Here is a 14,876-nt window from a genome sequence, read left to right as displayed (position 1 = left end):
CTGTGTTAACTAATTAGCACACTTTCACTTAGAAAGGAGGAAATGGGCTGCTGCGTTGAGCTGGGTTTCCGCACAAACCTCTTGGGCCAATGTGGGAGGAAGTCTGATACCCAGATTGTGAGGGGTGGCCACAATAGCCTGGCGGTGTTTTTTTCCACCCTATTTGCATTATTTCTAAGTTTGTTTCCTGTAAGGAATTATAAAGTACATATGTAAGTAGCTAGAGGTGGACTATTTTTCTCTCACTGTCAACAAACGGTGTGAGAAAATACAATAATTTGTACTTGCGTGCGCCATTATACAGGCTACTGCAATCCTAGGCCTTTCCATTAACCGCTTTCCAAAGACAGTTATTTTGTGTGTTTGTTTTTTAAATGGCCAAGCTTCCAGTTATATTAACTGCTGTACAAACCACATTTGGTCATATGCATTACCATTTTTTTTTCCCATCAGAAAGACCACCACCATACTCAAGTGATTTACTTGACTCTTATTTTGACCAATTAAAAGTCATTGCTAGCCAGTTACAACAATCCATCCAGTCTGAAGGACCCTTTGAGAGCTGGTTCCTGCACACTTATGCAGAGACCGAAATTACATGGAGAAACACTGAAGAAGCAGCCTGGCAGAGACTGGGTGCTGAAGCTGGCCGGTGATGAGATGCAGGTGGTCAGGCTGAAGGGCGGAAACACTAGCCCTCCACCCAAGAGCGGAGAAACCTCTGCTCAGTTCATCCTAGACCCAGAGTGTTACGGAGTCCGAAACACCATGAAACCAGTGCTGGACTATGACATGGACCTGCATTTGCCGTTGGAGCTGCAGCTGATGGAGCACTGCATAAAAATATGAAACTTTGACAGTTTTAAGGCCGGTTTCAGTTTTGATCCTGGTTTAGCAGTAAAAGATTCTGATATTTGAAATTCGTCAGACAGCAGCCTCAGAGGTCATGTGTCATCGGATCAAAAAAATTGATCCTTAGGGAACACCTCAGGGATCTATTTCGGTCCAGCTCTCCACCCATGCCAGCAGTCGGTATCAGTATAATGAGCGGTTTCTGTGCAAGTGGAAATCTGAGTGAAACTTTGCACCTCACTGTGATGTCGCCAACATTATTGAATCTTTAATATCACTAATTCACATTTGATTGGTGATTATATAACTTATTAAGACTGCCATTTTCTAAAACTGCTCCTGTAGGTTTTAGCAAAGGTTACTCACACAAATACCAGCATCAATGTTAGGGACTATTTGCAGCAGTGGATTAATACGCATACCAGAATATGGTGGCTTGATTTAAACAGACTCCAGTGGCTGGGCTTCTGTGTCAGGATTTAGCTGCTGCTAAAACAACCTTTTTCTACATTTAGTTTGCTACATCGCTAAAGTGTTGTACAATCCTACAATTTTCTTAGTAACTGAGGAAAGAAATTGCACTGACATGCTAAGATCCCTTAAGATGTCAGGCTGCATACTTCTTCGGGGAATTCATCAAATCCCATCCCAGAAAGGCATATCCATTACAAATAGAGATAAAGGATGTGAAAGGGGCAGAAACCAGACGAGAGCTATCCAGGCTGTTAACATGCCGTCTGTCACATTGAGGCCAGAGGCTGAAATTGCAGCTGCACACTGTCGATTGGAGAACACAGCGTGCTGCAAGTCTGTTTGCATTTTCATTGGAATTTGTCCAAAAGTCTGTAAAGTTGTAATTTAATGGATGCTTGATGAAAGGATTTTACGGGCAGCTCTGCTCACATGACATACTGGTCTCACCGCAACACATATCCAGTGTTCAGTCATGTCGGTGTATGTGAACTATCAGTGATCTGCTTGTTTTGCTGCATAGCCGCTTCCACATCACTCACTTGAATGCGGTGCTGCTTCTTGCTGCTGCTTTCAGCATGTCACTCACGCCAGCATCCACCTGAAGGATCTGATTGATTCTAGTTCCCTTTACAAGGATCTTACTGTCTTTGCTCTACATTCCTTGTGAGGTGAGAATATTCCAAGTGACAAACCCTGTAGACCTGTGCAAGGCTGGAGAAGTGATAGTATAAATTTTTAACAAAAAAAAAAAGCCCCAAATTCTCAAGTTCTGGCTTGTTAAACTTAAATATAAGCTGCTTTAGACATTCAGCATCTTTAGAACAGGATTTTTTAGTTTTAACTGTATGAATCAGGGCTGAAAATATTTTCAGTCCCCTAATACAAATATCCAAGAAGGTCAGGACTAAAACGTAGGCTGTATAATGTAAATTTAAAAAGAAACGTGACTTGCAGTTCACTCAAACGGTTTCGACTGAATGTACAAAGACATGAGGAAACAAAACCTTACTGTAGTTTTGGTGGGATTAATTGGACATAATGAGACAAGGGGAAGCGAAACTAGAAACACTGACAAGAGAAACGGACCTTCAAAATAAAACAGGAAACACAGACAAAACTCTAAACACGCAAACTTAACACAGACTGGGGAGACAGAACATATGAACTTGAAATGTGGAACAGGAGAGCACAGAGGACACAAAATACTAGGGATAATCGCAAACAACTCAAAATAAACAAAACCACAGAATATTAATAAATTTAAACATAAACACGGAGTCAGACTCCGGGCCATGACAGATAGACAAAAACTCTCACAGTCACTGGAACATCTCTTGGACAGCTAAACAGAAATACACCTCACATCCAGAGTTTGAAAAACCAGAGTTTCAGGGACATGGAGGCAGAAGGTGGATATTCAAGAGAAGCAAACAAAACTAAACGGGAGAAGCACAAACCCATCAAGAGGCACTTAAATACACTATACTAACACTGTACAAAAGCAAGGATGTCAAACTCATTTTACTTCATGGGCCGCATACTTTGGCCATAAGTGGGCTGGATAAGTGAAACTCCCCTTTCTGTTAGTGAAAAGAAGTCTAACTACACATTTAATAGCTGTGATTTAGACTCTTAGAGCTTAAAGTGTAAGAAATAAATGTGTAAAATGAAGATATGAATGCCCTGTAATTGTAAATTGGAAAATGTATAGTATTTCTTCTTCTTTTTTTCCATTTTTTTACTTGAACCCACAGAGTAAAAAAACCAGGAATGTCATTTATTGTTTATCTATTACTTTTTTACAGTCTTTATTGTGATGTAAAACTTATGAGTAAATTGTTAAAAGTCTGTACATTTTCCAAACTTGCTCAGTGGGTCAGATTGGAGTCTTTGGTGGGACACCCCTGACATAAAGGGACAACATGGAAAATCATGGCATAGCATACTGATGCTAATTAAAAGAGCTGTTTCTTGCTATATGTGTATGGCCTTCATTGGCCTCGGGTTGTATATGTGACAGATATGACCTTTTTAGAGCAAGACCCCCAGAAAAAAACCCCAGCGATAGGATGCTGGTTCTGCTGACCCCACCATCACTGTGACAAAGACGGATGAACACATCACTCCAATACCAGAGACAGACAGCAGGTTCCCCTCCCCCACACAAATCAAACTAAAAATACATTCTGGCGACAGAAGACTTTCTGGAATGTATGGGATAGTGAGGAAAACATTTTTGGAGGTCTAAATTTGACCCACTGCTTTGCTTTAGGCTGCTCTGCCTTTGATGCCTCTCATGTCCCTCTGGTATGTGAGTAGATAAGCATACTCAGCTGTTGATGATAACAATTATATCTCACAGCTACTTGTTTCTCAGAAAACTTTGTGCTGCTCAGAGCTGAAGGTCTCATGTTCCATCGATGTAAACGCTCGTGGCACAAAGTTTTGGCAGTGGCACCACCATAGTGGCTGGTAGAAGCAGATTTACCTCCAGTGGGTTAATCCTCAATTAAATATCCTCCTTTGTGTGTGTCCCAGAACGTCACAACAATGTGTGTGTTATTTGCAAGCAATAATTGGTGCTGGCTGACGGCTTGTTTTCACTTGGAAGATGGCAAAATGAAACTTCTGATTAGTATTCTTCTTCCTTTTCACCCGACCCCAGATGAATTCTTTGTGCTCCGTTCATTATGTAATTCTCGACCAGGCAACCCGCTGGGTTTATTTTTAGCTGCATCTGTGCAGTTGGAGAGTATAAAGGTTTGGGTGATTTGATGCTCAATTGCAATTTTTTTAATTCAGCGCACTTCAGTTTCTTAAGCCTTAAATCCCTTCAGTGTGTCTGTCTCTCTGCTTGTGTGCCCCCAGATATCCCTTTAACCCCAGCCTGCTCTTTTTGTAGTTTCCATTAGCTTCCAATGTACTTGACCTTATGCAGTGTGGCCATATTGTTTTCAGGTTTTGAAGCTTATTTCAGACGTCTGAGACAGACAAGTGTGAGTTGGATGGTGGTTGGCAGAGATCTTTGGATGGTTGGATCTCATTAAGTAGCCGTGATACGACTTATCATGACTGAATATTAAATACAGTTTTCTCTGCCAGGGACTGCACAAGGACTTATTAGTGTCACTGATAGTTCTGGCCTTATGTTACTTTACATTTAAATCCAATGAGTTCCACACAGTGAGCTGGACAGACTTTAAATCAGGCAGAAAGAGTTTATAAGTGGAAAAAGTGGAATCTCAGTCAGTACTTGCACAGCCACAGACGATGTGAGTCACTGAGTTTGGAAATGAGGAAAGAAAGATTTATCCACTTTTGCCTTTTTTTTATTCACACGTTGCCATTCTGTTGTTGTAAAAATTGTGAAGCTGCAGCACTTCTATGACTAATGGAGTCGGCTGATATAATGCTACACAATAACAATTATTTGTGGATAAATGGTCAGAAAGTGAATTATTTACAGAGTAAGAGTACTCAGACACGACCCCTATTTAGAGACACTGGACGTGCTGTGTGAAATTTACCTCAAAATGCAATTATTTGTAAATGTTTCAGTGTAAACATTCTAAATGTTTTCTGTGCCCTATTGTGAATAAAATATGGACTCATGAGATTTGCAAATCATTAATTAATCATTTCATTGTTTACATTTTGCAAAGCATCCAACGTTTTTGGAGTTCATAACTGACACAGAGCATCATTTTCTGTCTGTCTCCAGTCTGAAGGCAGTGCTGTCAGCCCCTCCATCCAGCGGGGCATTGGATCTTTCCGGCATCCCTCTGACAGCTCGGGACATGGAGCGTCTGTGTGCGCACCTGCAGCGCTACGCGTCTACTCTGATCAGCCTGGAGCTGGGCTTCACTGAGCTCACAGATGAGGCTTTCCTCCTGCTGCTCCCCACACTGGCCTCTCTCCCACACCTGGAGACTCTGGCACTGAACGGAAACAGGCTGACCAGAGCGATTCTGAAGGAGCTGACAGATGCCCTGAAGGTCAGAAAGTCAGATATCAATGTTTTCATACAGTGCTTTTACTATTTTATATACTCAGATCCCTCAGATGTTAGGAGTGTCTGAAGCTGCTTACTATATACTTCTATTTGACAAAGGAAACTCCAGAAAAGTGGAAACTGTTGCTTAAACCAAAATAAATTTAGTTTTGAGCCTTTGATAGCGCTACAATATAAAATTCAAGTCACTAATAATCCTTTTTGCAAAGTATTTTTCACTAGTGTTCAGTGCTGAAATCAGTCTTCCAGTAGTTCCTGAATGATTCCAGGTTTCCACCTTAACAACTAAGGCTTTTTATCACTTAGCTAGAGCAGCTTGGTTTTTCTTTCTTCAAAACATGGGTAAATAATATCTGAGAGAAAGTGACAAATCAAAAAATATTTTCTGTGATCTAATCTGATGTTAGTTTTTATTTGTTTCTTTCTTTGAAATTTATACTAACAGACTGACCAATTTGAGGATTTTAGCTTGATTTGTTGCATTTATATTGAAAATACCTATTGAACATAGTGCTTATACTGCAACATGGGAATATTGTTTTCCTCAGGATCCGGGCAGTTTTCCAAGCGTGACATGGATTGACCTGGGCAACAATGTGGATATTTTCTCCCTGCCGCAGCCCTTCCTGGTCAGCCTGAGGAAGCGCTGTCCCAAGCAAGGCAACCTGCCCACCATCCAGGAGTTTGGAGAGAGCCAGGCCAGCGACCCCCCTGAAAGGCTACGGGGTCTTGGGGAAGAGGAGGAAACAGACGACACCAACCGGACTGAGAGCATGGGCGAGCTCCGTTCGGAAGTAGAGGAAGAGCTGGATGGAGAGATGGAGATAGAGGAGATGATGGAAGAGCTGCTGGACTTTGACAGGGAGGTAAAAGGGAAGGAGGATGAGGAGGAGAGCATGTGGACAGTAGGGGAGCACAGGAAAGGAGGGGCGAGGAGGAGAAAGAGGGGAGGGGATGAGGAGGAGGAGGAGGAGAAGAAGGAGAGGGTGGTGCAGAGGAGAGAGGAGCGCCCAAGGAGGAGGACAAGGGCAGTGATGGCAGAGTACGAGGATGACACACAGAGCTGTTCGAGCCAGTCGCAACACTCATCTGGGGCAGTGGAGCCAATGAGAGTCGAGGAAGACGAGTTTACCGACCAATCAGAACACTTTACCTGATCGGTCCCCACTACTCGGTTTATGTTTTACTTCCTGTGTCTACTTCTACATGGAAGGGGGCGAGAGAATTCTGTGGCTAAAAATGCTGCAGTGCTGCATAAATGTGCCACTCGATGTCCCTCCCCTGATCTGATTTGTGACCAATCACAGCTTCAGACGATGACGAAGTGGCTGCTGAACTGAAACTCAAGCCAATCCCCAGCAGGAAGTGTGTTTTACCTTAGCTGTCTGTTGTTTAAAGTACTAATAGACCACAGATGCTATTGCATAGTATAGACTGATAAATTATATCGGACGAGGCTTTCATGTATAGAATGTTAATCTATATTCAGGTCCTTCCTCCTTGTAATCCCAGTAATACCTACATGTGCCTGTAACACGTCCCATTCCTGGTTAAAAGAAAAAGTAATCAGGGCCTTTATAAGGAAATGTTTTTGCCAAAAACTACAAGTGGAACTGTGTAAAAGGCCCACGTGGGTCAAAGGCCAGCCTGATGGATCGGAAGATCTCCTTTGTAGAATCCAGTTGCTGCTTAAGAAATGTGATGTGAAATTTGATGAAGGTGAAATTAGTAAGCTAAAAAACCACCCTGATAATAGCTAGAGCAATGAGTGACTCTGGAAGAAGAAGCTCCTGTTTCCAAGGCTATGCAAGGGAGAATGGGTAACGATGAGCCAGCTTTTACTTGAGTCAACCTTTAGCTAAGAGGAGTAATAACTTCAGGAAATTATATCTCGCCTGAAAACTTATCAGACGTAGCTAACTCAACTAAACAACAAGATATTTCATCTCAAAATGTGGGAAGTTGAGCTTAAAACAGATGATGATCCATCTGAGAAAATAGTAACAAACCATTCTTCTAACCCTACGTGTAATTATTTAGAATTAGATCTCAACTCCCGGTTATTAAATAGACATTACAGCTTTTTTTGTCTATAGTGCTAAAAGATGAAGATACTCCGCTATCCCTCTTAAGGAAAAGCTTAAATTGGATGAAAGCTTTGTTGCTTTGAGGGTATTTTCATTGTTTTTCATTTTCACTGTCATGACAAAAAGTTTTGGAGGTGGCACAACAAATTTATTAAGTTTTTGAAACATATTAAATCTTTATAATGGTTCTTCACTGTATCAAAGAAACATGAAAAATAAACTAAATAAAAAATGAAGCAAATGAAAACAAACCCAGATCTGTTGGCCTCAACTGTACAATATCAACTTTTGCATTAAAAGTTAACAACATTTAACATAAAACACCAATATAGTCAAAAATATAGTAAAAAAACAAACAAACAACAACTCTGTTTAAGATAAAATATTCCTGTGCCCCATACAGATAGTTATAAAATCACTGGTTTAATTAACACATATCTACACCAATCAAACTCTAAACACAGCATAACCGATATAATGATCAAAACTCTACTAAACTGAGGATTTGATCCATTACCTGCATCTTTATGATTGTTATTTCAAAAGTAATAGCTAAATGCATAACTCTTGGTATGCAGGATGAAGTAGAGTAAACTTAATCTAATGTAAGAAAACCTCAAAACTATAATAAATTAGGTTAAATTAACTACTGGCTCATCTTATCCCTTTGTCCCCTGCAGTGGATAGAAGTGTTAACCTCATTGCCATGCGTCCCAAAGCCAAGTGCTGAAATATTTAGTAGCCTTTTTCCTCATAATCCAGGTCATGCTTCACACTGCGGCGCTGTACACTAGAGTGCATCACACGCTTACAGTGCTGTGTTTGTATATAGGTCGCTACTATGCTGTACGCTGGGTTACAACACAATATCCTTATACAGTATGTAGCTCTCACCTGGCTTGTGCATTCTCTCCATGTGTCACTTATAATCCCTGCAAAGCTTTAATAAACTGTATTTTTAGATGTACAGTACATATATATATGTACTGTACTGTACATATATATATATATATATATAAACTAATCATTTTTATCTGACAGATTTTTTAGATTGTAGATTAGCTACTTCACAAGTACTATCACTGAATTCAAGAATTTGTATATTTTAAGGGGTTTGCAGTAGCAGTATTCATGTTTGTGAATAACTCTTGAAGGAAGAGCTGACCCAGTTTAATGACTGTCTGATCACTGAAGACAGAGTCTGTCCAGGTAAGGAATATTACACTGGAGCAAAGTAAATGTCACCTTAAAACAGTCAAAATTGCAAACTTTTTTTTTTCTCTCAGACCGTGGCCCTAGGTGCTAATACGCTCACCTTTGGAGCTGTTTATGTGTGTATCATAGCAAATGAAGGCTTTTTGTGATGTACTGCTTTGCAACATCATCATAAATTAGCATAAACACAGCTGGATGCATTACAGAGCTATCTTGAATCACTAGCTAACAGCAGGGGTCTGCATAATAACAGAAACCCTGCCAAAGATATAGAACTGGCTGCGCTAGTCACAAAAAAAACTCTATTGTAATTCTTTTTTTTAATTATTATTTGTAGAGTTGTTCAATTGAAAGGCTTTGAGAAGTGAGAGAGGCTAACACTGATGTTGTTATGAGACTGTGCTGAAGCTCTGATGAACAGAAAGCATGTGGACAGTAAAGCATGAAAGGAAAGGGCCTGATCCCAGTTTCCAAACTAATAACCTTTGAAGCCTGTCCCTCTAAGGGCGTGAGGCCTTAATGTAGACCTAATTGTTTTTCCCTAGTGTCCCTATTGCCTACATACAAGTTTTAAAGATGAGGTCAGAGTATGCAGACCCTTTCCAAAAACTTAGAATATCATGGAAAAGTTTATTTATTTCCATAATTCCATTCAAAACGTTAAGCTTTCAGGATTATAGATTCAGATCCCGCAACTTAAACCATTTCAAGTACTTAGTTGTTTATTTGTACGTTTGTAAATTTGGGCTGATGTCTTCATAGTATTCTAATTTTTTGAAATCATGTTTTCATGGATTTCATGAGCTGGAAGCCCAAATTATGTACAAATAAACAACTAAGTACTTGAAATTGTTTAAGTTGTGGGCCCTGAATCTATAATCTATGAAAGTTTAACGTTTTGAATGGAATTATGGAAATAAATAAACTTTTCCATGATATTCTAAGTTTTTGGAAAGGGATTTACTCATATTTACAGATATTTACAGCTCACGTTTCACACTGCTTTAAACACTCAGTTTTAGATCAATTTTTCTACTCTTGGTTCTGTATGTGTATTAGAGTGGATACCCCTTGTATGGTCATCTCAGGCACAGTTCTGATGTGAGCACAAAGGTCCCACCTTGTTGTTTAGATCTTCTATTGTTATCTCAGAAAAATGAACTGAGTAGCTACACCAAGACCCAGGATGTTATGGCTTAGTCACACTGGTCATTTAGTGATTGTATGAAATCTTTTTGCATTCGGTGACCAGCTGCAAGTTACTTTGATCATCAGCTGGTCTCCCAGAGACTAAGCACACAACATCCTCAACATCTGGGTAAATGCTTTCGATCATAGGGCGACTGCACAGGTTGCCTGATGGGAGGCAACCTGTCTCCAAGTAATCAAAGTCCAATTCAGACTGGTTGCAAATAGACATCTATTTTTTAAATACAGGAAGAGAACACATTACAAGATTACGATCTGAGTCACTCTGGACCAATGAGTGAAACTCATGTGTAATGCATTTTGTTGCAATAAGGGACTTGACTCAGCTGGTTGCCAACTAGTAACCAGATATTACTGTGGTTGAAATGCTGTCCTGCAGCAACTGCATCTCGATCTGTTTCTGAATTTCTGGTTCAAACCTGTGAGGTACTGGCTGAACTCTGAAGCTAATGTGAATTTCTGTTTAAGGTGAAGGTCTGTGTATGTAAACAGCAACAGAATTGACATTTTCACTAATCTATCACCGTTGTTTGCTGTATTATCACAAACAGATTGCATGTAATTGCCAACTTGACCCCATTCAGTCTCAATCTGATAACAGACTGACTCCATTTTATTGCTGTTTTATCGCAGCGCTAAAATAGCTGCAGGTTCAGGTGATTCTAACGTAAGAGTAAATGATACTTTTTCTCATCCAAAATGTTTTAGCAGATTAATTAATACTGATACAGATAAAAAAAAAAAAGCAGTGCCAAATTTCGCCAAATGGATAGCATTTAGAGAATACCCCACTGACACCTGAAACTGTGTCCAACTCAATATGAAGGCTTGATATGACCTGTGCAGCTTCCTTCTGGAAAAAAACAGAATCAAATCAGAACTGAATCAACAGCAGTTTCAACAATAAAAGATTTAGGTGTCTTATTAGAGACAAAAAAGAGGCTAATGTAGTCTTTAGAAGCTCATTCCCTCTGATTCTGCACCCCTAGTACTTCTTATTTTTAAATCTTTAGCCTTCAGACCTAACAGGTGGCGACTCGAGGGGCATCACCTGAGGACACATATGCAAACCTTAGCGGTTGAAAATAGAAGCCAAAAACCGCATTTACCACATTTCCTGGAGTGACCACTGGTTCTAAACATAAATAAATCCCACTGCCCCCCATGTTAAACTTTACCTCAGAATTAACCATGTTTATAGCCTGGTATGGAAACATTTTGGTCTGTACAGATACTCATTTGGATCTGACTAAGGCTTAAAGTTGGTGGCTGCTAAATGTACTATAGTTGATAGCTTCCTGCTAATCATCACTTTACCTAATTCCACTTCCTGAATTGGACCTCTTTACCATGTTTGTGCTGTTAATGTCTTTTCTGGAAGTTATTGAGTTGCTGTGTGGCGCAAAGAGTGACATCCAAGACACGAATGCAGTTTGCCTATTATGTTAGCTACCATTGCTGATAACTTAACTCATAACTAAACCGCCACCCGCTCGTCATTCCTGGCTCTAAAAATGTGGCACAGCTAGAGCCAAAATGCAAATGTTGAGGTTTTAAAATGCAGAGTGTGGAAACCAGTGGGTGAAGTCACCGGTGACCATGTCCATCTTTTATATAGAGGTCTATGGCCTTTATTACTGAAGCCAAATAAAAGCCCCAAGACCTGTACACAGATATAAGTGTATAAAACAAGTGCATCTTCCCTTTAATACTCACCAGGAGCTTTTACTGTAAGACAAGAAACTAATGAAAAGCATTGAAATAAGCAAATTCAGCCATTTAGAAATTTACCTCATACCATAGTGTGTTCAGCAGTAATAACATGATACTTATAGGTAACCAACATGTCACACAAGCTGCTAGCTGCTCCCTTTTACTACATTAATACAACATAGGCTGTAAAAATTCAGTGGTAAATCAGTGGAATCTAATTACAAAGAGAAGCATCCCTTTAATGCATCTTTACAAGGAGCTAGTATTCCATTGTCCCTGTAAAACCACTTTAACCAACAGCGCGTTAATACGAACCCTTTAAACAGAGGCAGATGTAAAGCATGTGACACTGAACTCACACTGTTGAAGTCCGTCCTTGAGAGCCACATTGAACTTATTTTTAGCAATTCTCTGTATAGAGTGTCAAATATTGATTGTTGTACAGTGAGTTCAGTTTGTGGTATGTAAAGCATCCACTGGCTTTGTGTACCACTCGTGGTTTGGACTCCATTCTTGGGGTAAGAGTCTTGCTGAAGCTTGCGAATTTACATTGGCTGAAACATGTCTTTGACTGACTGCAGGAGAGAGATATGTACATCATTTTGTCTGCTTTTATGTTGAGGTCATGGGAAATCAAAGCAAAGGGAAATCAAATTAAGCTGATATGCTCATTTGAAGTATTTGAATATATACATATGTAAAGATTCTTCAAACTTGCTTGTCAGAAACTCTCATATTGTTCAGCTTTACTTTCTTCAGCCCTGAGTAAGCAAACTGGTTGAAATTGTGGCCATATGTCTATAGTTTGGTGATTTGTCCTTCCCCTTGCTCTGTACAACTATCTACTCATTGCCACGTGCAGAATGACCTGTCCTTTTGATGCAAACTGTGGTTTTCAGCTTGTGGAGCTATAAATGTTTCCAGTGACAAGACGATGTGAAGTCCATGCGTACGTCTTGTCCAAGGACTCTTGCTGCTTTATTGTGAGTTGTAAAAAGAAACATGGAAATTTGAATTTGAAGGTATGGGTGTCTGTAGCCTTGAATCGTTTATGATTCTTTCCTCAGTATCAGTTTTTCTGTCTATAGCATATACCTCTATGATATTCTCCATGTTCCATTTGTCCCAAAGTTTCTTTGTTTTCATGCCACTTTATCACGGTGATCCTTTTAAAGGAAAACTCATTCATTTCATTCAAATTTAAGATGAAATTGTAAAACCTGATTGTCTGCTGTTTTGCCATGGATCTTATCAATAAATTCTCTGAAGGGAAAAACCCTGCCTTACTCTTACGTTTGTGTTTTCCTCATGTGTTCATGTGTTAGCTACAGCAAATATTTGTAGGACACATCATACATACATCTGACGCTATAATACTATAGCATATTAACATGTGGATAACTGTTATCTGTGCTTCTTAAAGTGATTTATATTATAAACAGTCATCAAATGATGTGCCAGCAGAACAACAGGAAAAACAATGGGCTTGTTATAAACTCTTTCTTGTTATCAAGTCATTAACAGCCAAGTCTTTACTAAATGGTCATGGCTTTTCCCCTGACAGATGAATTTATACTTGCATATTAATAAATTCACAAAATACATGTTCTAATAACTCATTTGATATGCATCTATAATGATCCAAAAACACAGCATGGTGCAGTTGTAAACAAATGTATTCTATCATATGTCTGGGTTAGGGTTAGCAAGTGCACTGTGGTGGATTAAAAGGTAATAAATGACACTATAATAAAATCCATTTGTGTCAGCATCCTGAAATTGTTTTAACAAAGCTAGCGTTTTGCTTCCAAGGAGCAAAAGATAGCAAAAGGGAACAGATTTATAACATTTTAAAAGTGGTCTTGAGCAATAGTTCTCCAGGTTTTCTGGTGGTCTTTCAGATTTTTCTTTGGACATTGACTGCTTTTTCACCCATTTTCAGTCCAGTCCTTGAAACTTACCATTCTCAGAGGAATGTGTTTTGTTCTTTAAACCACTTAACACTGACCTGTAAGTCATGCATAAAGAAAGCACCTGTCTCTAGGAATGAACTAGTGCAGTGTCTACACCTTATTTGCTCTAATTTCTTTAGTTGACCCAATGAAAAAAGCCAAAATAATAACTCAGTTTGACAGGCATGAAATAGTATTTTTGCACTAACGTGGAGATTTCCAAAAGACTTGGTGTATCTCGGTGTGTTGTGCAGTGTGACCTTAAAAATATGAGGAAACCTTACAAGTGGAAGACATAAGGAGAAGTGGCAAAACATTGCTGAAGCAGTGTGGGATCATCTTAACATAGACCAGAACAAAAGGCATCCAGCATCCAAAGAAGAGCTTTGAATGTCCTTCAAGAAGCCTGGAGAATTGTTCCTGAAGTCTACTTAAAGGCCGACAAGAAATCGGCCTTAGAGAGTTCAGACTGTGTTGAATCATACCAAACATTGACTTTCAAGCTTGTTATAATTGTACAGACTGATTTTGACTTATATGCTGTATTTTTTTTATTTATGTCTGCACATTTCAATCAGTCTTTGTACTCATTTCCCATTTTCTTCACAAAACACAAAGAAACGGGAAGAGGTGGCTCAAGAGCTTTTGCACAGTAATGTACTGTAGCTTTAAATTATAACATTATATAAAAGTTGAAGAGACATTTGCTTTGCCAATCAATTCTTTTTAAAAACAATGCCTATTTTGTATTTCATATCTTTTTGGCTGATAGTGGAGATAATTTCCCATGTGTCCAGGCGTCAGACACTAAGTGACACCACCAATCAGAGGTCCTGTGTCCATGTCCTAAGAGGCCAGAATTATACTGGTGGCATAAGTGGGATCTGTTGTCCATCTGCAGCCTGTTAAGACTCAAACATCCAACCCAAAAGGCTGTTTGAACTATGTTTTGTGGACAGCTGAGAACAAGTTGAACTTTTTTTTGCATCACCACTAAATGTGAGGACATCTACCTCACATTTGAAACTGCTTTCTGTTCCAGCTCCTCTACCACCCCAACATCCCCCTTTAGGCATTAGGGGATGTTTCCTATCACTCCCCAATTTTACATTACATTATTGTAGGGGTGATGCACGTGGAGTCCAAATCCTCACTGTATTCTGCTAAGGTAATAAGTCAGTCATTTCAAAATGTGAGTCTTGTAATTCCCAGTAGAGTTGAGGCTCTGTGGACATGGAGATAATTATACATTTAGATTAAATGGTAAATGGTATAGTGGCAAACAAACAGTAGAACAGAGTAATTTTTTTTCAGTCCCCTCTCCTCTTCCTGTTAAAAGGCAGTTTTTCCTTTCCACTGTCA

General features: G+C 39.5%; 1 protein-coding gene across 1 annotated transcript in view; it reads left to right on the top strand.

The window, feature by feature from the left end:
* The window catches only part of lrrc75a (leucine rich repeat containing 75A), a 73,303-nt gene extending 64,045 nt beyond the window's left edge, over nucleotides 1-9,258 (top strand). Inside the window, exons 4-5 of the mRNA XM_026192584.1 lie at nucleotides 5,048-5,321; nucleotides 5,887-9,258. Of these exons, the coding sequence (XP_026048369.1) occupies nucleotides 5,048-5,321; nucleotides 5,887-6,495 (883 nt within the window). The 3' untranslated portion in view covers nucleotides 6,496-9,258. The remainder of the gene's footprint in view (nucleotides 1-5,047; nucleotides 5,322-5,886) is intronic.
* Nucleotides 9,259-14,876: the final 5,618 nt, after the last annotated feature.

This window comes from Astatotilapia calliptera, chromosome 14 (genome assembly GCF_900246225.1).
Source record: "Astatotilapia calliptera chromosome 14, fAstCal1.2, whole genome shotgun sequence".
Lineage (NCBI taxonomy): Eukaryota > Metazoa > Chordata > Actinopteri > Cichliformes > Cichlidae > Astatotilapia > Astatotilapia calliptera.
Note: the sequence above shows the minus strand (reverse complement) of the source record. Positions and strands in the feature narration are given on the sequence as shown.